This window comes from Carassius carassius, chromosome 45 (genome assembly GCF_963082965.1).
Source record: "Carassius carassius chromosome 45, fCarCar2.1, whole genome shotgun sequence".
Lineage (NCBI taxonomy): Eukaryota > Metazoa > Chordata > Actinopteri > Cypriniformes > Cyprinidae > Carassius > Carassius carassius.
Window position 1 is genome coordinate 17,878,754 of NC_081799.1, and position 24,483 is coordinate 17,903,236.

Consider the following 24,483-nt stretch of genomic DNA (forward strand, 5'->3'; position numbering starts at 1 on the left):
TAAGACCATTCATGCTGCTACATACTTCAGTACATTTTCCACCAGAATAGGCATACATGAGCAATGACCCAGGCTTAACTTAAGCCATTTCATATCACTTTACATTTCTCAGAACAATACAGTGTCTTTACTCTGCTTTCCTCAGTGTAAAATGCAGCAATTGCTACATGGTTTGGGGAGGAGAGTTTAGCAGCTCACAGCAAACACGCATCAGCCAGGAGGATTTTGTGATTGGCTGCTTGGTGGACCTGGACACAGGACTGATGACCTTTACAGCCAATGGGAAAGAGATCAATGCCTTCTATCAGGTGAGAGAACGTAGTCAGAGTGAAGTAGTTTAAATTACATGACTACATGTTTGCAACAGTTTTTCAAGTGCGATATAATATAATATAAAATTAATTACAATTAATAATTTTAAATTAAAATTATTAATATTAACTTATTTCCATGTTTTTTATTTATTTCATCTAATTTATTTTACAAATACTAAATAGCACCATAATTCTATGTAGGGGTGCACGAAAAATATCGGCCGATAATGAATGCGCATCTTGTCAGTAAAGCCTGCTCTCTAATCAGTGGTAAATTCCATCAGGTGCGTGATTTCATGTAGAGCAGCTGTTACTGCACAGAACCGATGTTAACTGACAAGCTGCGCAAATCCTTGTTGAACTTTCCTAAAGAGATGCGTATTAATTATCTGCCGATATTTATCGTGCACCTCTAATTTTATGTCCATTTAATGTGACATTAAGCTCTTTCTCTGTGTTTCAGGTGGAACCCAATACTAAACTCTTCCCTGCTGTCTTTTGTTTGCCATCAAGCCAGAACATGTTACAGGTGGAACTCGGCAAATTAAAGGTCACTATCTCATGCTAAAAATGTCATTTTGTTGTACAAACATTATACAGTGATTTTTCATGCAAATAGTTTTTTATTCTTATTCTACTTTTTCTTTTCTATATCCAGAACATTATGCCCATCTCTGCAGCTATGTTCCGTAGCGACCATAAGAACCCCGTCCCTCAGTGTCCTCCCAGGTTGGATGTCCAGATATTGACACCTGTCATTTGGAGCCGGATGCCCAATCACTTTTTGGCTCCTGAAACTGGCCGTGTGAGTGAGAGGCAGGGCTGGAAAGTGCAGTGCATGGAACCTCTTATTATGATGGCGCTGCACATTCCAGAAGAAAACAGGTATTACATTTAGCATGGAAATAGTACCTGGTTATTATATTAGAAATTAGAAAAAAATACTTGACCCTTTTAAATAAAAGAATTCAGTGTGCTATGAAAAATGTAACTTTTCTCTCTTCTCCAGGTGCATTGACATCCTGGAACTGTCGGAGTGCACCAACCTAATGAAGTTCCATTACCACACACTGAAACTGTATGGTTCGGTGTGCGCTCTGGGCAACAACCGTGTCGCTCACGCCCTTTGCAGCCATGTTGACGAATCGCAGCTCTTTTATGCTATTGAAAACACCTACCTTCCCGGCCCCATCCGCAGCGGCTACTACGACTTGCTTATCTCCATGCACCTCGAGTCTGCCAAGCGCAACCGTCTCATGACTAATAAAGAGTTCATTGTGCCCATGACGGATGACACACGTAGCATCACCCTCTATTCAGATGCTGAGAAGGCCCATGCGCTTCCTGGTGTTGGGCTAACCACCTGTCTACGCCCCAAACTACACTTTGCCCCAACTGGATTTGTGGGTACTAATGCAGACCTTTACACCCTCAGTCCCATTTTACCTCTGCAGGTAGGTGAGAATGAAATTTGTGTCTTGTTGTAAAGACTGACACAAAATTAGCATCTTAATTTTTCTTTCTTACGTTTTGTCTTTCTGTACTGTAGACGCTTAAAGACCATGCCCTCAGCATGCTTACAGAAGCCGTGCAGGACGGTGGGCAGGCCATGCGAGATCCAGTAGGTGGCAGCGTTGAATTCCACTTCGTGCCCATTCTGAAACTCATCAGCACCTTGCTAATAATGGGCGTGTTTGATGACAGTGACGTCAAGCACATCCTGAAGTTAATCGAACCATCTGTCTTCAGTGATGGTGAGAACCCAGCTGAAGAACTGGAGGCTGCCAAAACTGGAGATGCCGAACAACAGCTGGTCTACAAAGAGGAAGGAATGGAGGTTAAAGCGGAAGAGGGGGAAGTAGAGGGTGAAAACAAGAGAGAGCTACTGGACGAAGGAATGGGAGAGGAAGAGGAAGAAGAGCTTGAAGAAGATGAGGATGAGCTCGAACCTGAGGAGGAATATGAAAAGCATGCAGGAAAAGAAGGAAGGGAGGATGAACATGCTGCAGAAAAAATGGATAGAGAGAAAACAACAGATGAAGAAGTTGAGAAAGAAACTGGTGCAGCAGAGACAGAAGCAAAGGAAGAGGAGGATGTGGGAGAGGGACTGCTGCACATGAAGCTTCCTGAGTCTGTTAAACTTCAGGTGAAGTTCTATTGATTGAAGACTTTCATATATATTAGTATTTCTCTTACTTTGTGACTTTTTTTTGTCTTATCCTTAGATGTGTACACTCCTGCAATATTTCTGTGACTGTGAGCTACGTCACAGAGTGGAAGCCATTATTGCTTTCTCAGACAGGTTTGTCAACCAGGTGCAGACCAATCAGAGACAGCGTTATAATGAGCTCATGCTGGCCTTCACGATGAGCGCCGCAGAAACAGCCCGCAAGACGCGTGAATTCCGCTCCCCTCCACAGGAACAGGTACTGTTCAGCCGCTCTGGAGAGACAGTGCAGCTTTGGTATTCAAAAAGCAGCCTTGGTATATATAAAGCTAAAAAAGCTTTTTCTCGCCATGGAAAAAAGAGCTATAATTTACACTTACACTGTTTATTCAGGTGAACATGTTGATGAGCTTTAAGAACTCTCCAGAGGAGGATGTTTGCCCTATTCCTGAGGAAGTCCGGAATGACCTGCTGACATTTCACCATGACCTTTTGGCTCACTGTGGTCAGTTTATCCACACAGACTAAACCCTGTTCAAAGAACATATACTCTGAAATGTTTCATATAAGGATTAAAGGGGCCCTATGCTCTTTTACAAAGTCTTGATTTTGTTTTGGGGATGTACAAGAACATGCTCTCATGCTTGGTGGTTCTAAAAACACATTATTTTTCACATAATTTACATTATTACAATACCTTTGTCCACAGTCTGGCACAAACAGCTCAATTAGTTCCAGGTTTGATGTAGGCCCGCCTTCCAAAAAACTAAACGGCTCAGCATATGTGTACAGCTGAAAGCACAGACTTTCAAATTATAGGCTACTTCCTTTGATAACCTTCGTCCAGTTTCAGCACTCATCATTGACATCATCAAATTATCATCGATAAACCTGTCTCTAAACCCATTTAAACTAGAGATGTGGTGGATATCTCATAACTCCCTCACACAAGTGCTTGTCAGTGCTGCCCCTCTATGTGTTGCGGTCTCCGGGTAGGTTTGTTGTTGCGTTTCTTCCTTTTCTTTTTTTGGCTGGTCTGTGCCAGTGTTGCCACCTTGTGGACAAACTAATTAGTGCAAAATCAGTATAAGGCATATTTGCGACCTGCATACTCTTCCTCAGGCCAGATGAAGATGATTGGCAGGCAGTATTTGGCCTGCGGGCCTCCAATTGAATAGCCCTGATGTAGGGCGTCACATGTATTCTCCTCCTCTATTAAAGGGGTTCATATTGAAGAGGAAGAGCAGGAAGAGGAGTTGGACACCTCTCTGCGTGGGCGCCTCCTGAGACTAGTGAAGAAAGTTAAGAGCTTGCGAAAGAAGCCGGAGGCTGAGCCTGAACCTGAAGAAGATAAAAAACCCAGTAAAAGTCTTTTACTTCAAATTAGACTTCAAAGTCCTTTTTTTCCCCATAACGTAATTACATGAACATTTGCTCTTGTGTCACAGGTACTCTGCAGGAGCTGATTTCCCACACCATGATCCACTGGGCTCAGGAGTCTTTCATTCAGAACCCTGAGCTGGTGCGGCTCATGTTCAGTCTGCTACACAGACAGTACGACGCCCTGGGTGAGCTGATCCGAGCATTGCCCAAAGCCTACACTATCAATGCAGTGTCTGTGCAAGACACAATGGAGCTACTGGAGTGTCTGGGACAGATCCGCTCCCTGCTCATCGTACAGATGGGGCCTGAAGAGGAAAGGCTGATGATCCAAAGTATTGGGTGAGGAGGGCATGATCACACCCTTACAAAGTTCCTTAACTTCAATAAGTAACAATAGCAACTGCAAAAGATATCATCTTCTTACACTGTCTTGAATTTACACCACGCTGGAGTTGCAACCATGCTCTGACTTCGTCTTTCAGAAATATTATGAGCAACAGGGTATTCTACCAGCACCCCAACCTGATGAGAGCTCTGGGGATGCATGAGACGGTCATGGAGGTGATGGTGAACGTACTTGGAGGTGGAGATTCCAAGGTACTCAGTTTTTATTAAAAGACACATTTTAATCTGATGTTCAAACATTATTTAATTATCATTTTCTCTGAGCAGGAGATCAGATTCCCTCGAATGGTGACCAATTGCTGTCGTTTCCTGTGTTATTTCTGCCGTATCAGCAGACAAAATCAGCGCTCAATGTTTGATCACCTGGGCTACCTCCTGCAGAACAGTGGCATTGGGCTGGGTAAAGTCTGATTTTTAAGCTGTCTCTCCCTTTCATATCCAGTATGTGTTTTTATGTGTAGCCTAGTTAACATTAACAAAAATCAAATTTAAATTTAACTTTATTCAGCTATAAATGTTTATTATTTATCGTCACATCAGCCAACCAGTAAACCGTTTTTTTAGGAATGCGTGGCTCCACTCCTCTTGATGTTGCTGCTGCATCCTGTATCGATAATAACGAACTTGCCCTGGCCCTCCAAGAGCAAGACCTGGAGATGGTGTGTCAACCTAAAGTACAAACGGAAAACTTTGACCAGTTTTTGTGGCTGCCAGAAAACTCTTTTTGTTTCTGTTTATGCAGGTGGTGAAGTACTTGGCAGGTTGTGGTCTGCAGAGCTGCCCCATGCTCTTATCAAAAGGTTACCCAGATATTGGGTGGAATCCCTGCGGGGGCGAGAAGTATTTGGATTTCCTGCGCTTTGCTGTATTTGTTAATGGTTTGTATTTGTAATGTGATGATGGATGTAACTGAAAAATAAAGAGTGTAGTTTGCATACATTAGATACTGTACACTATTGGTTTGTTTGTTAGTGTAAGACTCTTAATATGACTACATAATAATAATAATAATAATAATAATTGATGGTACAGCTTAGTTGGACCAAACATATCCGGTATAATATCCTCAAATTCCATTCAGTTTAAGTCAATTCAGATCCATTCAATTAAACTGAATTGTTTTTCAACATTATATGTAATGTTCTCATTTCAGGAGAGAGCGTGGAGGAGAACGCTAACGTGGTGGTCCGACTGCTGATCAGGAGGCCTGAATGTTTTGGTCCCGCGCTGAGAGGAGAAGGGGGCAACGGTCTACTTGCTGCCATTGAAGAGGCCATTAAGATCTCAGAAGATCCTGCAAGAGATGGACCCACTGTTAAAAAAGACAGACGCTTCCCCATGTGCGTACAAATGACCTTATCCAGACATCTTATGCTTAATTTTATCCTGACAAAGTTACCCAGTGTGATGCTTTGTTACTGTCTGATTTCACAGTAGTATGTACAGAGGTTTTTGAGTGCTTCTTATGCTGTCAGGTTTGGAGGTGAAGAGCAGCATGAGGAGAACAGAGTGCACCTGGGAAATGCCATCATGTCATTTTACTCAGCTCTCATTGATTTGCTGGGTCGCTGTGCACCTGAGATGCATGTAAGTGCGTTTGTATGCTAATGTTTGAGTGATACTAAATGAAATCTGATTAACTGAACATCTCACACTTCCTGTCTTGCATAGTTGATCCAAGCTGGGAAAGGCGAGGCTTTGAGAATCAGGGCCATTCTTAGGTCTCTGGTGCCTATTGAGGATCTGGTTGGTGTGATCAGCTTGCCATTCCAGATACCTGCTTTTGGAAAAGGTAATTATCAGTTAACAGACTGTAGATAGATGCATGTATTCATACCATTCTCACACCTCCTGTTTTGCCCATAACATTTCAGATAACAGCATCATTGAGCCAAAGATGTCTGCCAGTTTTGTGCCTGATCATAAAGCACCAATGGTCCTGTTCCTGGACAGAGTTTATGGCATCGACAATCAAGACTTCCTGTTGCATGTACTGGAAGTGGGCTTCCTGCCTGACATGAGAGCAGCAGCTTCCTTAGACACAGTAAGATACCTACTGTATCTTTCTTCACTAGCAAAAATGCTGTCTGTGTTTGCATTCAATTAATATCAGACATATTGAGCTGTGGTGTTCACATGGGAAATGTGGATTTAAGTTTAGCTTGCAACATTCTCTGTACATAACTGTCTGCACTCACAATGACCGTCCTGATCTTTCTCTTAGGCCGCATTCAGCACTACAGAAATGGCCCTGGCGCTGAACCGTTACCTGTGCTCCGCTGTGCTTCCTCTTATTACTAAATGTGCTCCTTTATTTGCTGGCACAGACCACCGTGCCATCATGATCGACTCCATGCTCCACACCATCTACAGGCTGTCCCGAGGACGCTCTCTAACCAAAGCTCAGAGGGATGTTATTGAGGAATGCCTCATGTCTTTGTGCAGGTGAGTGTTATACACAGCAGCAAACAGCAATAAAACAACAAGTGTGGATTTAAAACATGTTTAGCCTTAGCGGACGTCATTATTTTTATAATTTTGATTTATTATGTAATGTTTGCTTTACAGGTTCCTGCGTCCATCCATGCTCCAGCACCTCCTCAGGCGGCTGGTGTTTGATGTGCCGATTCTAAACGAGTATGCTAAAATGCCCCTAAAGGTATGGCGTTATTTAATCACACATTCAGTAGGTAGTATTAATTTAAACTGGTTTCTACAGTTATTTCACCTGTGTGATTATTTTGCAGCTGCTTACTAATCATTACGAGCGTTGTTGGAAGTACTATTGTTTGCCCAATGGCTGGGCTAACTTTGGCGTATCATCAGAGGAGGAGCTTCATCTGACCCGTAAACTCTTCTGGGGAATTTTTGAATCTCTAGCCCACAAGGTGGGAATACACCCTCTTGTGTAATAAATACAAAAGATGCTTTTACTGAGCTGTTTGAGAGTGTTATTCTGTCCCAATATATTGTGTAACATTGTAGCTTTTATATTTTGTGTCTACCGACAGAAATTTGATGCAGAGCTATTTAAAATTGCCATGCCATGTATATGTGCGATTGCTGGAGCGATTCCTCCAGATTATGTGGATGCCAGTTATTCCTCCAAAACAGAGAAAAAGGCCTCCGTCGATGCTGAGGGTAACTTTGATCCCAAACCTGTGGAAACGACCAAGTATGTTTAATTTTTAAATTATTCTGTTAAAGTCAAATATTTGATCACTTATCACACGTTTTAATGTTATGTTCTTGTAGCACTATCATTCCAGAGAAGCTGGATGGTTTCATCAACAGATATGCAGAATACACACATGATAGATGGGCTTTTGAAAAGGTATGCATTTTATTGTTTGTTCATTTTTATTTTTATTTTTTATATAACGCATTGCTAGGGGGTCTGTATGTTGCAAGGGTGCTGCAAAATAGTTGGTAGTATGTTATGAATGGTGCCTAGGTGGGTAGTTTCAGATTTATTTGTTTATTTATTTATTTGTGTAAGAGTCTTACCAGTGCCTTATAATCCATCAGATTCAAAACAACTGGACATTTGGTGAGGTGCTGGATGAAAATGCCAAGACTCATCCCATGCTCAGGCCTTACAAAACATTCTCTGAAAAGGTAAAAGACATCATGCGTATAATATTAGATTTTCACTCTCTCTATCACTATGGTGAACTTGGAAACAAGTGAGCACTAAATCCAAGTGCAGAATAAAAAAATGTAACAACCATAAACCAAAAACCTATATTAGAAACCAAACAAAAACATTAAAAAACAAGAACCAATGCTGATAACACAATTTAAACACTAAATAAGATAACTAATACCTAAATTAATTAATAAATTAATAAAGACAATGCAAACAGACAGCTAGGAAATGCTACATAGTCAAAATTTCCACATAATAGTCCAAAGTAAGACACAGAACGGGATATTTGACACTTTCAGACTTCACAGTGCTCTTTTTGTTTATTGCAAGAGCATTATTTCATATATTTTAATTCAATAATGTTTGCATTAGGATAAAGAAATCTACCGCTGGCCCATTAAAGAGTCCATCAAGGCCATGATTGCATGGGAGTGGACGCTGGACAAAACCAGAGATGGAGACGACGAGAAAACAGAAAAGAAGACCGCTCGCAAGATCTCACAGACTGCACAGGTAAGGACAGGGAGTGGGAAAATATCTTGAGATTCTAACCAAATACTAGCTGCATACTTCTGTTTCCAAGTTTTGTTCTGTGATTTTTGTTTCTCGTGCTAAATGAGAAATTACATATTAATACTCTAAATATTTAAAGTATGATTTTTTAATTAATTTATTTTCATAGGCGACTTATGACCCCAGTCATGGCTACAGCCCTCAGCCCATTGATATCTCAGGCATGACACTTTCCAGAGAGCTACAGGTACACAGTGCTGCTAATGCACATTCCCATTTAATTCAATATCCACATTTAATACAATGTAAAGCATCATAGCCAACCACACACTGTGTTCTAGTCCATGGCAGAGCAGCTTGCAGAAAACTACCACAACACCTGGGGGCGCAAAAAGAAAATGGAATTACAAGGAAAAGGTTTGCATTTCAATAATGTCTCATCAGAAAATGTCTAAAATAAAATTGTTTTGGTGCAGTATTATTATTATTATTATAATTCGTATTTTAGTTGCAGCTCTTTTTAGTTTGGCCACATCTCTCTTTTTGAATTAGGGGGCGGCACACACCCTTTGCTTGTGCCTTATGACACACTGACGGCTAAAGAAAAGGCTCGGGATAGAGAGAAGGCATATGAGCTGCTCAAGTTTCTCCAGCTGAATGGATATGCTGTGACAAGGTACAAGGAGCCACTGAAATTAATGTATACTCCAAAATATTGTAATTGCTATAATTCTGATTGTCTAAAAAATCTCTGTCCAGAGGGCTCAAAGATATGGAAAGTGACATTTCCTCTATTGAGAAGCGTTTTGCATATGGTTTCCTACAGAAGCTGCTAAAGTGGATGGATATTGCCCAGGAATTCATAGCCCATCTTGGTACAACTTTCTTTATCCTTTTTTGCATGAATTTACGGAATAATTGAAAAACGAAATTTCCTGTAAGATTTGTGTTTACAGAGGCTGTTGTGAGCAGCGGCCGTGTGGAAAAGTCGCCACACGAACAGGAGATAAAGTTCTTCGCCAAGGTCAGGCTCTCGTGGTCTGTACGCCTGATGCTGAATGTCTTTCAGCATCTGAACTTTAGAACAGGACTTTGAATAATAAGTGACTTTTTTTGTCATCCTCAGATTCTTTTGGCTTTAATAAATCAATATTTTAAAAATCACTGCCTGTACTTCCTTTCCACACCTGCCAAAATCCTGGGCAGTGGTGGACATGCCTCCAACAAGGAAAAAGAGATGATTGCAAGGTAACAACACACTTACAGACACTTTACCAGATGTTTATGGCAAATACAAGGTCAGATCTTCTTACTTCACGCGTTTTGTTACTTTTATTTCACCCTGTTCTTCTCGCTGCCTTCTTTTCCTTTTTTCTCTCATTTATTCATCATGTTCTTTTGGTTTCCTTTTATTTGGTGTCAGTATCTTCTGTAAGATGTCTGCCCTGGTGCGACACAGAGTGTTTCTCTTTGGTAAGATATCTACTCTGCTGTCTTCCATCACTGTTCCTTTCTGTTTTCTTACTGCTTTTATTTCTTATTGCTTTGCTTTCTTTTTGTGTTGCTCTCCATCAACTAAATGCATAAAGCATATAATTTACTTTACCTGTGGGTCTAAAATAGCTCAATTTCACTCCTTGATGTAATACCATCTATTTGTGATGCACAGGTACGGATGCACCTGCTATTGTCAACTGCCTCCATATCCTTGCACGGTCACTTGATGCCAGGTAAGTCACTGAAATGAATTTCCAGTAAGAATGGAAAACGTTTGTGAAGTAGTTAAATGTTGCATTCTTTTAATAATTTTTTTCATTTCTCTGACTTTAACAGAACTGTGATGAAATCTGGACCTGAGATCGTGAAAGCAGGACTGCGTTTGTTCTTTGAGAGTGCAGCTGATGACATTGAAAAGATGGTGGAGAACCTCAAACTCGGCAAATTGTCCAAAGGCAATCAGGTACAGCTAGAGTAATGATGACTGTTTATGACAAAGTTCATTTGCTGCATTGTTTTTGCATAGCATGATTATTATTATTATTATTTTTTAATCTCTCAGCCGGTTAAAGGTGTATCCCAGAATATTAACTACACCACAACAGCTCTGCTCCCTGTCCTCACTTCTCTGTTTGACCACATCGCTCAACACCAATTTGGAGATGATGTTATCCGTAAGGACTTTTTTGAAAACTGAAATACATAAAACCAGTATGTTTTTCAATAGTCTTGAAATGTAGTTAAATAAACCTGTCTCTTTTGTTTCTGTTAGTGGATGATTTGCAGATGTCCTGTTACCGAATCATGTGTAGTATCTACTATTCCGGAAGTGTAAAAACACCTCATGCAGAGAGGTTTGTTATGAGTGTATTTGTGTGTATTAGTCTATAAATGATGTGACTGTGGTTGAGGTTTCTATAGCTTTCCTCTATATTTACATTAGGCATAGACCAGCCCTTGGAGAATGTCTTGCTCATCTTGCTGCAGCCATGCCTGTGGCCTACCTTGAGCCCCATCTTAATGAATACAATGCGTTTTCAGTGTACACTACCAAGACACCCAGAGAAAGAACAAGTAAGTCCTCTCTTTTACACTACCGTTGATAAAAAAGAACTTACTTACAGATGTAACAGAAGATTTTTCAATGAAATGCTATTCTTATGAACTCAATTCATCAAAGAATTCTGGGAAAAAAGAGTTTCCACAGAAATATTAGGCTGCGCAGCTGTTTTCAATATTGATAATAATAGGAAATGTTTCTTGAGCACCTAATTCGGATATTAGATGTATTCTGAAGGATCATGTGACTTTTAAATCACGTCATTTTTATGGCTACTAAAAATTCAGCTTTTAACATCACTGGAATAAAATACGTTTTAAAATGCAATTTTAAATTGTAATAATATTTCACAATATTATTGTTTTTACTGTATTTATTTTGAAATAAAATGCAGCCTTAATGAACATGGGAGACTGCTCGAAAACATTTACAAATCTTATGACACCAAACACATATATATCCATTTCTGTATTTGTTTCTGACTTTTATTCTCCCTTTAATCGACAGTCCTGGGCCTTCCGAACAACGTCCATGAGCTGTGTGACATTCCTGAGCTAGACATATTATTAAAAGAGATTGGGGACCTGGCTGAATCGGGGGCTCGCTACACAGAAATGCCTCATGTGATCGAGGTCACCCTGCCCATGCTGTGTAACTATCTGCCCCGCTGGTGGGAGAGAGGAGAGGAGATCTTTCCCGAATTAGAGGGTAAGTTGTGCACAGACGTCACTTCCGATCAGCTAAACCAGCTTCTGGGAAGTATCATGAAAATTGTGGTCAACAACTTGGGAATTGACGAAGCTTCCTGGATGAAGAGGCTTGCAGGTACGAGAAGTTTTGATTCTAAAGTATGTGTTTGTATTTTAGGTTCAGTACTTGATCTTCAACATAATGTCCTTGTCTCGATCCAGTGTTCTCCCAGCCTATTGTGAGCCGAGCCAAAGCAGAGATGCTCAAATCTCATTTCATTCCCACCATGGAGAAGCTGAAGAAGCGTACAGCTAAAGTAGTGGCTGAGGAGGAGCACCTGCGTATGGAGGGGAAGTCTGAAGGGGACGAGGAGGAAGGAACTATTAGAGATGAATTTGCAGTTCTCTGTAGAGACTTATATGCGCTGTACCCTCTTCTCATCCGCTATGTGGATAACAACAGGTATTTTGTGGTTCTTGTGTAGGTTTTTTTTATGGATTTATTTTTAGCTCTCTTAACATTTTAAATGTTGCATGGGTTTTAGAGCAAGATGGCTGATGTGCAGAGACCCTGATGCTGAGGAGCTGTTCCGCATGGTGGGAGAGGTCTTCATCTTCTGGTCCAAATCTCATGTAAGAGACAAATGCCTGACTCATCACAGTATCAGCAGACATGATAAATACTTTAATTGAAGCCACAGTGTATGACATTCATATACAACAATCTACAATTATGTGTACTTCACTGATCTTCTCATTCTCTCTGCAGAATTTCAAGCGAGAGGAGCAAAACTTTGTGGTGATGAATGAAATTAACAATATGTCCTTTCTCACTGCGGACAGTAAGAGCAAGATGAGCAAGGTGAGGCCCTTTGAGATGTGCAATCAATGGGGCATAGACTTTCATATTTGACTAACAATTTACTTTAATATTTGATTATCATGTGGTCTGAGTATTTTTTTTTTGAGTGAATTCATACATCTATGTTAGTTTATACTGCATTTTTCAAAAATGTCCATTCATTCATTACATTTGCATAATAGTTTTGGTGTGTTACTTCAGAATGATTTCTATATTGTATTTATTAATATTTTGAAGTTGCTTTTTCTATATATTTAGTATATAGAATATATTTATTTATATTTTATTTAATGTCATGTTATTATTGTTAGTAAATTTTAGACTAATTTCATCCAATAATATGTCAGTTACCAAAAACATTTTTCAGTCATTTTAGTTAACAATAACAACACTGGTTGTTAATGCCGTGAATGTAAAAGCTGCAATTTTTTTACAAATACTTAATAAACCAACAGTCAATGGTTGGTTTGGCATCGAGCTCTACATCAAAGGTAAAGTATGCTGTGCTTTCATGCGTCACGTTTCAAAGACGTTGTGCTAATTCTTGCTGTCACAAAGGCAAGTGCTTTTCGGATGCGTTTTACAGGATTTAGATCACAGTGTTAATGGTGTTCTCTCTCTGACTGTGCCCTGTCCTCTTTTTCTCATCTGGATGCTGGTGGGTTTCTAGACCGGGGACTCTGAGGTTAGCTTCTCTGACTGCACGACTGCTGTGCTACCGCATGGCACCTCACATCCGGGGGGGCATTTCATCAACCCCCCAACACACTGGCACTCTACACACACATAAAAGTGACTTCTCAACTGTTTGACCAGACTAGTGACTCACTCCCTCCATTACATGATACATATTTTGATCGATTTCATGCTAGAAATCATAATGGTGGTTTGTTTTATCCCCCCAAAATGGTATTACTCCTAATGGATCGGATTTCTAAGAAATACAGAATTGAAAATGTGAATTTGAGAGAATATAATAAAAGAATTATGGGTAAAATGGCTACTATGATGCAAATGAAAAGATCCCATCCCCATGGACACAAGGGCCACAGGGAGCCTGTTGTGCTGCCAGTGTGTGATGGGGGGAGTCTGAATGGAGGCGTTTGATGAAAGAACTCTTTGTAGAGGTTCATGGCACTTGATTCCATATCTGTCGCAGAGGGTCCGAGCCCCTGGAGGCCTGTGCCATCACCCTGTACAGCAGTTTGCATCTGTTGGACTGTAGTTCGGATGGGGACCTTCATACATCTCTTATCTTCATTTTCGTGTTGTATAACGGCTGCAGGTTGGGGTCAATATTTAATCTGTTCAGGAAGTCAACTGAGACTCAGTTGCAGAAATGCACACATCAAATGATTCAAAATGTATTTCAGTTAATTTCCTAAATTAGATTCATGTGAAGGAATTTGACCTCAATTAATGTTTATTTTATCATACATCCTCCCTGACAAAGGGGGGCATTTAGAGTCCATCCTCTAATGTGTGCTTACTTAGTCCCACCTTAACTGGTATTGTTGCCATACTTATATCCAATGGCTCACATCTCCATATTGTTCCATTTTTGTCTCCCCATCCACCCCTTTCAGCCCATGACCCCTGATCCAATCAAAAGAAAATGATTGAGGTGGGATTGTGGAAAAAGGGACTAAATTTGCATACTTTAGAACTAATGTAACCTCTAAAACTTGGTTTTAATTGTTCAATTACAATTTGCATTAACATAGTGGTCTACAGCTGAAATGACAGAATAGATGGATTTATTCAGACCAGGGTTGAAATGTATATAAGCACTAAATCAAGACCAATACCACGGCTCTTAAGACCCAGACCCAGACAAAGAGGTGTTAGTCCAAGTTATGAGACCCACACAAAGGCCATGTTTATTATGATTTTAATGGTCGTAACCCTAAAATAAAAAAAACGTATTTTTCCTGCTAGAGTGTGTGTGGCCATTTGTACATTTTATGTGTCTAGCTTCAGGTCTCACCCGCTTCCAACTATTTTTAGCTGTAAAAAAACAGCTAGTCTTCCTGCTTGATATTGCAAATTGGTGTTTCTTACCATAATATTTTAATATTGTCTTAATTTTGAACACACTGGTTTGAAATGTTAACAGTTTTACCCTTTACTGCACTTTGTTATTCTTCTTTTTATTTCCCTACAGTGGCTAATGAACTGTAAGCCTCGCACATTCACAGAAAACTGCATACATTTGTCTTGAAAAATAAGGTGGATATTTTTTAGAAACTAAAAGACCTTTTTTTATAAAGTAAACATAAGGATCATGTTAAATCATGTTAAAATGTAAATATTAAATACTATACATCAGGCTTATAAGGAACTGTTATTTGTCCATCTCTCAGGCATCACTGGGTTGGATTTTTTTAAACAATTAAAACAACAACAACAGATTTTACATCATGAACCTAAGCATTTAAATATAATCTTTCTAAGACATGTTATTAGGACATATCCAGTGTTATGGAATCTATCAGAATTTCATCTGACATTTTGACCATATAAATACCATTCCATTTAAGTATAAAGGCCATCTCTTTTTTTGCTGTCTGGGCTTCTAAATAAAAGTGAGGTGTTTTTTTTCCCTCTTTTTGTTTGAGCTCTGTATACAGTATCATACTGTATGAACCATAAAAGCCTGTGTGCTGTTCTCCGTTTAGTCTAATAAAAGCTCCAGTTAAGTGCACCCTTCTGTTCAAGGTTAAGTACTGTATATAATGTTGTTGGGTCCTTAAGTGATGACATCACAAGTGTGAGCCAGGGTTTCAGCAGTAGCAGGGAAGAGCATGTGGTTATGGCTGTTAAAGTTTCTCGATTTAAGTTGATCAGAAGGCACATTAGTTTTAAGTTATTCTATGTTCAACAATAAAGCTAAGAAATGATTCCTCGACTCTGACCGAACCAAGCAAGGTGTTTGATACAAAGGGCAGAACAACCTGGCATAATAAATAAATGATACTCAAAAAAACATATGCAAACACATTTTTTAAAATGTGTCTCTAAAGGTTCAGTAAACTGTTCCATAAAAATTTATGAGTAAGATCAATTTCACAGATTTACATTCAAACAACTACAATGTATTCTCTCTTACACACAACGGGTCTCATTAAATGTATTTTGCTCATGTTTCCTAAATGTGGCCCAGTTTCTAAAACTGGGAGTGTTGGTTTGGAGGGGCAAAACTGGTGCAAACGTGACTCGTGTGATCAAGATTGATTTCCTTTGTCTCTGTGCGTTGGGTTTCTTCAAGGTTAGCAACCCAAAACGAGTCAAAAGCAATCGTTTCGCCTTAGTTTTATAATTAACTCCACTGAATGTGTTTGTTATTATTACTGAGTGTGGGATTGCTGTTCCTCCTCCACCCGCTGCGGCTGAGCATGTTATGACTGTGCACGTCCTTGCAGACCTTTTCAGTGCATGGAGTGTATTAAACTGCACTGACACATTACAGCACCAGCCAACCTCCAGTGCTTGCTTCTATTATATGTCTGAGTTAAGATGATGTTGAATGATTTTTGCTCCTTTGGTGCTGTCACCTCGCTGTTACAGTAGTATTGAGATTTCAGCTTCAGACATACTACAACTTGTCTTCCCCACTAAGCCCTACTGTTGTTGTCTATTTTGATAAAAAGCAACCCTGAACATTTACCCTTCCTTCCCTCTTAATGACCCTATTAATCAGAATGACTCATTTCTAAGGACTGTTCTCTAAAGAGGTCCTAACTTAAAAAATTAAATCTAATGACTGAAGTAATGTCTTCAAGTAAGGATGGATTGGTCTGTTTAGTTGTCTAGGTCCTGGTGAGGGAACAGGAATCTTTGAATTTTGCGCAATAAAATGATGGTACACTCTTGAGGTGGACGTCTATTTTGTGGTCAACAGACTCTGTTAGCAGATCATTCAATATGAAAATCGCCTTACAAGATGCTAAGGTTTCATTAACAGTTATTTAATGATGTCTATGTCAGCTGTCATGCTTTGAATGTTACTGTCATCTCAGGCTGGTGGCTCGGACGTGGAGCGTACCAAGAAAAAGAGACGGGGAGATCGATACTCTGTTCAAACATCCCTCATTGTGGCGGCCCTGAAAAAAATGCTTCCCATTGGACTGAACATGTGCTCTCCTGCAGACCAGGAGCTCATTAACCTGGCCAAGACACGCTATTCTTTGGTAGTGTGGTCCCATCTATTTGTCTGTCTGTTTTAGGATGTTTTAATAAAGTTTTACATGAAAACTTTAGGATGGTCACTAAACAGGTAAACTGAAGCATGTCTGTTGTGTTTTTGACCCACAGAAAGACACAAATGAGGAGGTCAGAGAGTTCTTGCAAAATAACCTGCACCTCCAGGGCAAGGTAAGTGTATGTCTTATGTCTTTTTAAAAAGTGTTTTTGCAGACATTTGAATGCTATCTTTCTGTCCTCAGGTTGATAACCCATCTATGCGCTGGCAGATGGAACTGTATAAGGAAATGGCAGGGAAGGCAGAAGATGCAGATGCTCCAGAGAAAGTTGTGAAGCGGGTTCAAGAGGTCTCTGCAGTTCTGTACCACATTGAAGTGGTGAGTTTGAATTCCAAGGTCTCCTAGTGCAATGCAAATAATGCACACTTTGGCGACCACTCACCCACACTCCCATTATACTTCATTAATTGACTGAAATTGCTTAAGCCTTTTGTAGTCTAGATGACATAATATCTATTCTATATGTGGTTTAAATTCTGAAAACGCCCTGAGATAGTTGTTCTTTTTAAAGACTGAGCACCCTTTCAAGTCCAAAAAGATGGTTTGGCATAAACTGCTGTCAAAGCAACGACGTAGAGCGGTGGTGGCCTGTTTTAGGATGACTCCACTTTACAACCTGCCCAGGTGAGACAAGACAGGTCACAATCATACAACATAAGTATATGTTTCTGCTCTAGTCGGTCTGATTCATAAAATGAATAAAAGAGATAATGGTGGATTAGAGAAGATATATAAATGTATTGTCTCTCTTTCAGACATAGAGCATGTAACATGTTCCTGGATGGGTACAAGCGAAACTGGATCCAAACCGAAGGATATTCCTTTGAGGATAGAATGATTGATGACCTGTCTGTATGTGCTCCCAAATTAACAAAAATAACTGATGCATTTTAGTGTGAGAGAAATTCCTGTTAGTTTTGTTTTTCCCTAGAAAAATTTAGTAACAGATTACTTTTTCTCAATGACATAGAAAGCAATGGAGGAAGAAGAGGATGAGGAAGAAGAAAAGGAGACAAAGCCAGACCCTCTTCATCAGCTCATACTTCACTTTAGTCGCACAGCCCTCACCGAGAAGAGGTGAGACCCCTCCACACCTCTGATTAGATGTAGTGATGAAAGTAGATGATCACACGGACGTAACCAGACTATTCACGTTGTTCACATGGTCTTTTGGTGAAGTTATGTAATCATCCATTACAAAATAAAAACAATTTACAGATATGTAATGTATAGGTTTAGAAGTACTCTATGATGTACGGTGTTCATACAGTAAGTAATGCAACAGTAAATTATTCAGTTGAAAAATCATTATACAAAGAAATGTGACCAGATATTATGATCTAAAAAGGATATTTCTAAATATGTATTTACTATCTAAAAATGATATGGTTTTTAGAATTATTAACAAAGAAAGCAACTTTAGGATCAATTAGGATTTAAAATGCAGGCATGTTTTTACATCTTTTATATCCTTTGATTATTTTTCCCCCTGATTCTGCTCTGTCACAGTAAACTGGACATGGATTACTTATACATGGCATATGCTGATATCATGGCTAAGGTGAGACCTCACTGTCTTATGGCTAACAATCATCACCAATTTAGTAATTTATTTTATAGATTTAAAATATTGCTACTTTACTGTAACTTGTAACTTTTCTCCATGTCAGTCAAGCCATTTTCCTATTTGATTTTAGATTTTTTCAGATTGTTTTTAAATACATGGAAGTTTCCATCGCAGGATCTCATGCTGTGTAATATTCTTTGTGTCCATCTCTGGTGAATTTAGAGTTGCCACATGGGTGAAGAGGATGAGGGGGGAGAAGAGGGGGGAGAGGAGGAGATGTCCTTTGAGGTGCGACAGACAGAGATGGTAGGGGGAGTCTGGGGGCTGGGGACGGGAAAGACACAGAAGCGGTAGACCCGAGTGACATCCAAACCAACCACTGTATCATCCATCCATTCACTCACATCCCATTTTATATCTCTTTGTCCAGGCTGTGCTCTCTGTCTCTCCATCTGACTACATCTAATATGCTTTATCACATTACACTGCATCATCTTTTACATGTTTATTTTGTTTTACAATTGTTATTAAACTTTGAGCCACCTACTAAACACAGATATTAATAGTATAAAAATATCTGAATACATTTAAATACAATAAATTAAATCTCAAAAACAGTAACTTATATTTTATGCCAAAAGAGCAGCATTATTCAGATGTGTTTAGTAGTTTAGGCTTAAGGAGATTTTTTTATGCTTTTTGTTGTACCTTTCAGTGTTTGCATAACCTAAAGTTGCAGCATGTGATCATTTTCAAATATGTCGCAAAAATGACAAATCTGCTCAACAAATTGCATTAATTGGCCATGAAGCTTTTAAGTGTAACAGATACAAACTACAGTACGGTGTGTGAAAAATCACCTGTTGCAGCTTTGATGTCCAAAAAAAGCTATGTCCTCATTTCTTTGTAAACATTTGTTGAATGACATTTTTTAATCATGTTCTTGCTATGAGCTATAAGATTGATGTGTCAAATGAACGTGCATTTACTTCTATATGCTGTTTTACTTTGAGCAATAACTAATGATAATATATTTGTCACTTTGTTTCTGTATGCTTTCACATTCTTACCTTGATTTCCTTTAAAGGGGTCATATGATGCTTTCATTGGAAATGTAACACCCCTTTCCATAATCGCAAGCTTCATCTTTCAAAGCAAATTTAAAGACAATTAATAATGTCCTCAGTTTTACCATTAGTTCAAGCCAGTTCAGATTTCTTCAACTTTATGCAAATAAGCAGCTAATTTCGTGAGCGACAACCACTGGGAGTGAAGTCAGTGGAGAGCACGTGATTCATCTGCTGTAGTAGAGAGTTACGGGGTAATTAGGCAACCAGTAGTGACCTCAATTGCCAGCAACAAGCAGAGGAAATGTCACTGGCGGTGTGAACGGGGCTTTACTGCAGTTACTGAAACCACTCCTTCTTTCTTTGCATGAACATTTGGGTGGCATTACGCAAATATTTCCAGATAGTGACGTAGACATGTGGGGGCATGTTTGAACGAGCCGTTTTAGGGGTGTGTGGCAGAGTCTTAACTTTGGTAAAGAATATCTCTTTGGATTTGAGACTTTAGTCTTTGAAACAAATCTTCTTTATGCACCAAGAGCTTGTAACACTCCAAAGAGAAAGAAAAAAATTAAATCGCATCATATGACCCCTTTAACCCATTCACAATAATCACTTGAAAGTTTTCTTAATATTGCTGACATAGTATACTGACACACAGACTACAGTTAAAGCCAGATCGGTCTCCTAGTCTGCAAACACAAACACACACACAGACACACACAGACACACACACACACACACACACAATGGAACAAGCACACAGATGCACCTATAACTAAGTGGATTGTGCACACCATACACACACACACTCACTCAATCAGACTGAACATATATGTATAGACATAGGAAAAAGAAAAGCTCTATATACTCCACACTTTTGGGTGCTTACTTAGGTCAGGCTTACACGGGAGGGGGGTGGGATGGGAGGTTTGGGAGGGGGGTGTACTGTTTTATTCATGCAGTATTTATAAACATATGCGCTTTATGATTTCTATAATTTTTAGCAAAGTAAGCTTAAGTAAACCAGTGTTTATATTTGCTTTTAAATGTATCTCTCATGCAATCCTTTTTACATATGTCTGTAATAAAAAAGCTTGCTTTTATTATCTGTTAAATCTGCTAAAGTTAAACTATAAATACAATTCCAGTTTATTTTTAAATGAAATGATGTTTGATGATGCTGGGTTAAGGTTATGAATATTCTACAGAAGCACTTCCCTAAGTTTACAGTTCACTTTCCAGGAGACTATAGATGAGTAACACCTGCATGGTTCTTTGTTTCTTTGTAAGATGCAAAGCCATCAGGAGAGTTTACTGTAGTCCAACGTTTGCTCTGATAGACAAACGTGAGAAATTAGAATGTCCCAAAACTAATGATGATGATGGGAGCATGCTAAATAAAAATGACTGAAAGAGAAGAGAATATTAGAATATAATAATAATAATAATAATAATCACATCAGCAGGGGCCCAAATCATTTACAAGCACTCACAATCACCTGATCTTGCCTTAACACCGTTATAATCACATTTTAACTAAAATAAACAAGTGTTCACTTTGTGTTGTATAAGATATTTAAACAATCAATAGAGAAAATCACTGAAAAGAATTGATGATACTGCTGAAAATTAAAGTTGTAAACATTACCAGTGTTTGTGGTTGACTTGATGAAAGCCTCAAACAGTGTTTTAGGTTGCTATGACAATAATTTCATATTCTCACTGCTGCTCATAGTCATAGTCTCAGTAAAAAGCAGTTTCTAAAATTAGAAATACCAAATTGGATTTTTCCATCGCTCATGGGATAAGGCCAATAAAAATGACAAGTAGTAACTGGGCAAGACTGAAAAATGAACATTATTGCTTGTAGTTCAATTAGAGGGGCAGGGAGATTGAGCAGAAAGAACAGATTGTAAGAAAAGAGAAATGTTAAGGCTTTCAGACAGTTAAATTTTGCCTTGTTTAACCCTGTAGGAGAAAGAGATGGAAAAGCAAAGACTCCTCTACCAACAGTCACGTCTCCACAACAGAGGGGCTGCTGAGATGGTCCTACAGATGATTAGCGCCTGCAAGGGTACATGTTCACCTCTTTTCATCCAGTTTTTTTTTAAGCTTGAGCACTTTGTTCTCCATTTATTTTTTAATTATTTTTTTGTACAGGTGAGACTGGTCGCATGGTCTCTTCCACCCTAAAACTTGGTATTTCCATTCTAAATGGTGGAAACAGTGAGGTCCAACAGGTTAGTTAAGAGGCATTTGCATCATGGAGGCATGACAGTGAACTAGACCCTAAACTGATGCTGAGATGTAACAGCATCGGTAATTTGCTTGCAGAAAATGCTGGACTATCTGAAAGACAAGAAAGATGTGGGTTTCTTCCTCGGTGTCCAGGCTCTAATGCAGACCTGCAGGTACATTCTGATTGGGAACTGTTGTCACCTCGCATTCATATTAGTTAAATGATTCATTAAATCAGTGTTTGTGCCTCTTTTGCAGTGTTTTGGACCTGAATGCCTTTGAGAGGCAGAATAAAGCAGAGGGTCTAGGTATGGTGTCAGAGGAGGGAACAAGTAAGTAATGTGAATGGTCTAGAATCTTTTTTTCATCAAGAATAATACCAATATATTGTTGAAAGGAAGATCAGTTAAGTCCTATCAAATGTAATTTTGCAAGCATAGAGTAACTATATCGTATAGACATTGTTAAATGCATAAACATGTAGAATGTCTTGTTTGGCTCCAACATTTAAGGCCAAATGAAATACGGCATCCAAGTGTTCATTCATCCATCTGTAATCATACATGTTTGGTCATTCTAATATGGAAATTCACATAATTTGTTAAATATATCAGTTGAATAAATTAATTGTAACCATATTCTCACAGTCGTACCATCTCCAAATTTTATAGTCTAGTCTAATATGATGTCAATAAACTGATTTTGATATTGGCCATGAATAATTCCCTTTTCATTCCATGCTGTCTGTTTGCCGTCAACTCACCATCCCTCTTTTTCCATAACTATACTTTTGTCCTCCATCTCTTTTCATTGTTCCGTCCTTTCACGGGCCTCAGACATGAAGCTAGAGCGGGGTAAATAATGCCTCTGTACCTCTATTTCTTCCTGTCGCTCCTCTCTGTCCTTTTATCTCTTTGAAATCATTTTTGTTTGAAATTTCACTTTTTGGGTTTTGGAATTTTTTATACAGTACAGACCAAAAGTTTGGACACACCTTCTCATTCAAAGAGTTTTCTTTATTTTCATGACTATGAAAATTGTAGATTCACACTGAAGGCATCAAAACTATGAATTAATGTGGAATGTGGAATTATATATGGAATTATATACATAAAAAAAGGGTGAAACAACTGAAAATATGTCATATTCTAGGTTCATCAAAGTAGCCACCTTTGTCTTTGATTACTGCTTTGCACACTCTTGGCATTCTCTTGATGAGCTTCAAGAGGTAGTCACCTGAAATGGTCTTCCAACAGTCTTGAAGGAGTTCCCCGAGAGATGCTTAGCACTTGTTGGCCCTTTTGCCTTCTGTCTGCGGTCCAGCTCACCCCTAAACCATCTCGATTGGGTTCAGGTACGGTGATTGTGGAGGCCAGGTCATCTGGCGCAGCACCCCATCACTCTCCTTCTTGGTCAAATAGCCCTTGATGCCTTCAGTGTGACTCTACAATTTTTATAGTCATGAAAATAAAGAAAAGTCTTTGAATGAGAAGGTGTGTCCAAACTTTTGGTCTGTACTGTATATATATGTATATATATATATATATATATATATATATATATATATATATTATATATATATATATATATATATTATATTATATATATATGAATCTTATCACTCAAGGATTTGTAAAAACAACATTCAGTCACATTGCAAATGCAGATCGCAGTACATTACATTATATCTGAATTACTGTATAGTTACACAGAATGTGACTGAAGTGTTTTTCTTCTCCCCTTGAGTGCTGAAACAGATCTACTGTAACTCTAGATCTCTGCATTGTGTCTAATCTATAAAAAAAACAGGAGATAAATTATATAATAAATATATGCTGCATTTTAGTTTTGTATAACAGGCAAAAAAATTTAAAATGTTATTCGTAGTGTTGGTTTTTGTATTAAAGAGGTCATATGATGCGATTAAAATTTTTTCTTTCTCTTAGGAGTGTTACAAGCTCTTGGTGAATAAAGATTATCTGTGAAGTTGCAAAGACTAAAGTCTCAAATCCAAAGAGATATTCTTTATCAAAGTTAAGACTCTGCCACACCCCCCTAAAATGGCTCGTTCAAACACACCCCCACATATCTACGTCACTATGTGAAAATATCTGCGTAATGCCACCCAAATGTTCAAGCAAAGAAAGGAGTGGTTTCAGTAACCGCAGTTACGCCCGTTTCACACATACTCCATCTGCAGTGTGTATGCATTGCGTATTTCTTTACGCACCCATGTTAACGGATTCCAGCGTTCACACTGCACGCGGTTGCTGTCCGTCAATGCGTTCCAGGAGCAGTGCATCTGCAGCAGTGCAGTGATCGTTTATGTACCGAGTCTATTTTTGCTGTGCTGCATGTGCTGAATTAAAGTGACAGCGCATTGTTTGCGGTAAAAATTTATATGGATTGACACGGAAATGCAGTCATTTCACAACAAATGTATACTAATTAAAGCCTACTGTGTTTCACACGCAACACATAGGTTTTGGCTAGATTTAAAACAAGAAAAAGAGCAACTTTAGAGAAACAAGGCAACATTATATATGCACTTTTATAGAGGCAGAAAAACAATTTTGGTTTTAATTTTAAATGTTTGTGATATCCTAACAAGAAAAGTAGGCTCATGTTGTGTTTAAATGTGTTGCAGCTTGTTTCAGCAACTTATTATAAAAACCTAGCAGTCAAACGCATGAGTAAAATGTTGTTTATATTTGAATCTAAATATGTCTATGAAAGATTGTTACTGTACTGTGATGAAAGAGTATCACAATGCTGAAAAAGGTTTTTAAATTTTTTTTTTTTTTTTT

The 24,483-nt window shown here is 38.8% G+C and overlaps 1 protein-coding gene across 1 annotated transcript in view; it reads left to right on the forward strand.

The window, feature by feature from the left end:
- Window positions 1-24,483, forward strand: part of LOC132127002 (ryanodine receptor 1-like) — a 46,313-nt gene that overhangs the window by 12,172 nt on the left and 9,658 nt on the right. Inside the window, exons 32-84 of the mRNA XM_059538621.1 lie at window positions 146-308; window positions 778-864; window positions 973-1,199; window positions 1,324-1,768; window positions 1,864-2,460; window positions 2,540-2,740; window positions 2,875-2,986; window positions 3,703-3,843; window positions 3,930-4,203; window positions 4,347-4,461; window positions 4,537-4,669; window positions 4,834-4,928; window positions 5,012-5,147; window positions 5,423-5,609; window positions 5,745-5,856; window positions 5,941-6,061; window positions 6,144-6,313; window positions 6,494-6,714; window positions 6,838-6,928; window positions 7,017-7,157; window positions 7,281-7,444; window positions 7,525-7,603; window positions 7,798-7,887; window positions 8,291-8,431; window positions 8,601-8,678; window positions 8,773-8,848; window positions 8,984-9,107; window positions 9,191-9,306; window positions 9,388-9,455; window positions 9,558-9,679; window positions 9,855-9,904; window positions 10,101-10,161; window positions 10,265-10,391; window positions 10,491-10,602; window positions 10,701-10,782; window positions 10,872-11,002; window positions 11,496-11,813; window positions 11,900-12,140; window positions 12,223-12,310; window positions 12,447-12,539; window positions 16,559-16,729; window positions 16,854-16,913; window positions 16,985-17,119; window positions 17,313-17,425; window positions 17,557-17,653; window positions 17,772-17,878; window positions 18,311-18,362; window positions 18,591-18,656; window positions 21,413-21,512; window positions 21,599-21,678; window positions 21,773-21,849; window positions 21,935-22,008; window positions 22,513-22,530. Coding sequence (XP_059394604.1) covers window positions 146-308; window positions 778-864; window positions 973-1,199; window positions 1,324-1,768; window positions 1,864-2,460; window positions 2,540-2,740; window positions 2,875-2,986; window positions 3,703-3,843; window positions 3,930-4,203; window positions 4,347-4,461; window positions 4,537-4,669; window positions 4,834-4,928; window positions 5,012-5,147; window positions 5,423-5,609; window positions 5,745-5,856; window positions 5,941-6,061; window positions 6,144-6,313; window positions 6,494-6,714; window positions 6,838-6,928; window positions 7,017-7,157; window positions 7,281-7,444; window positions 7,525-7,603; window positions 7,798-7,887; window positions 8,291-8,431; window positions 8,601-8,678; window positions 8,773-8,848; window positions 8,984-9,107; window positions 9,191-9,306; window positions 9,388-9,455; window positions 9,558-9,679; window positions 9,855-9,904; window positions 10,101-10,161; window positions 10,265-10,391; window positions 10,491-10,602; window positions 10,701-10,782; window positions 10,872-11,002; window positions 11,496-11,813; window positions 11,900-12,140; window positions 12,223-12,310; window positions 12,447-12,539; window positions 16,559-16,729; window positions 16,854-16,913; window positions 16,985-17,119; window positions 17,313-17,425; window positions 17,557-17,653; window positions 17,772-17,878; window positions 18,311-18,362; window positions 18,591-18,656; window positions 21,413-21,512; window positions 21,599-21,678; window positions 21,773-21,849; window positions 21,935-22,008; window positions 22,513-22,530 — 7,280 coding nt within the window. The remainder of the gene's footprint in view (window positions 1-145; window positions 309-777; window positions 865-972; window positions 1,200-1,323; window positions 1,769-1,863; window positions 2,461-2,539; window positions 2,741-2,874; window positions 2,987-3,702; window positions 3,844-3,929; window positions 4,204-4,346; window positions 4,462-4,536; window positions 4,670-4,833; window positions 4,929-5,011; window positions 5,148-5,422; window positions 5,610-5,744; window positions 5,857-5,940; window positions 6,062-6,143; window positions 6,314-6,493; window positions 6,715-6,837; window positions 6,929-7,016; window positions 7,158-7,280; window positions 7,445-7,524; window positions 7,604-7,797; window positions 7,888-8,290; window positions 8,432-8,600; window positions 8,679-8,772; window positions 8,849-8,983; window positions 9,108-9,190; window positions 9,307-9,387; window positions 9,456-9,557; window positions 9,680-9,854; window positions 9,905-10,100; window positions 10,162-10,264; window positions 10,392-10,490; window positions 10,603-10,700; window positions 10,783-10,871; window positions 11,003-11,495; window positions 11,814-11,899; window positions 12,141-12,222; window positions 12,311-12,446; window positions 12,540-16,558; window positions 16,730-16,853; window positions 16,914-16,984; window positions 17,120-17,312; window positions 17,426-17,556; window positions 17,654-17,771; window positions 17,879-18,310; window positions 18,363-18,590; window positions 18,657-21,412; window positions 21,513-21,598; window positions 21,679-21,772; window positions 21,850-21,934; window positions 22,009-22,512; window positions 22,531-24,483) is intronic.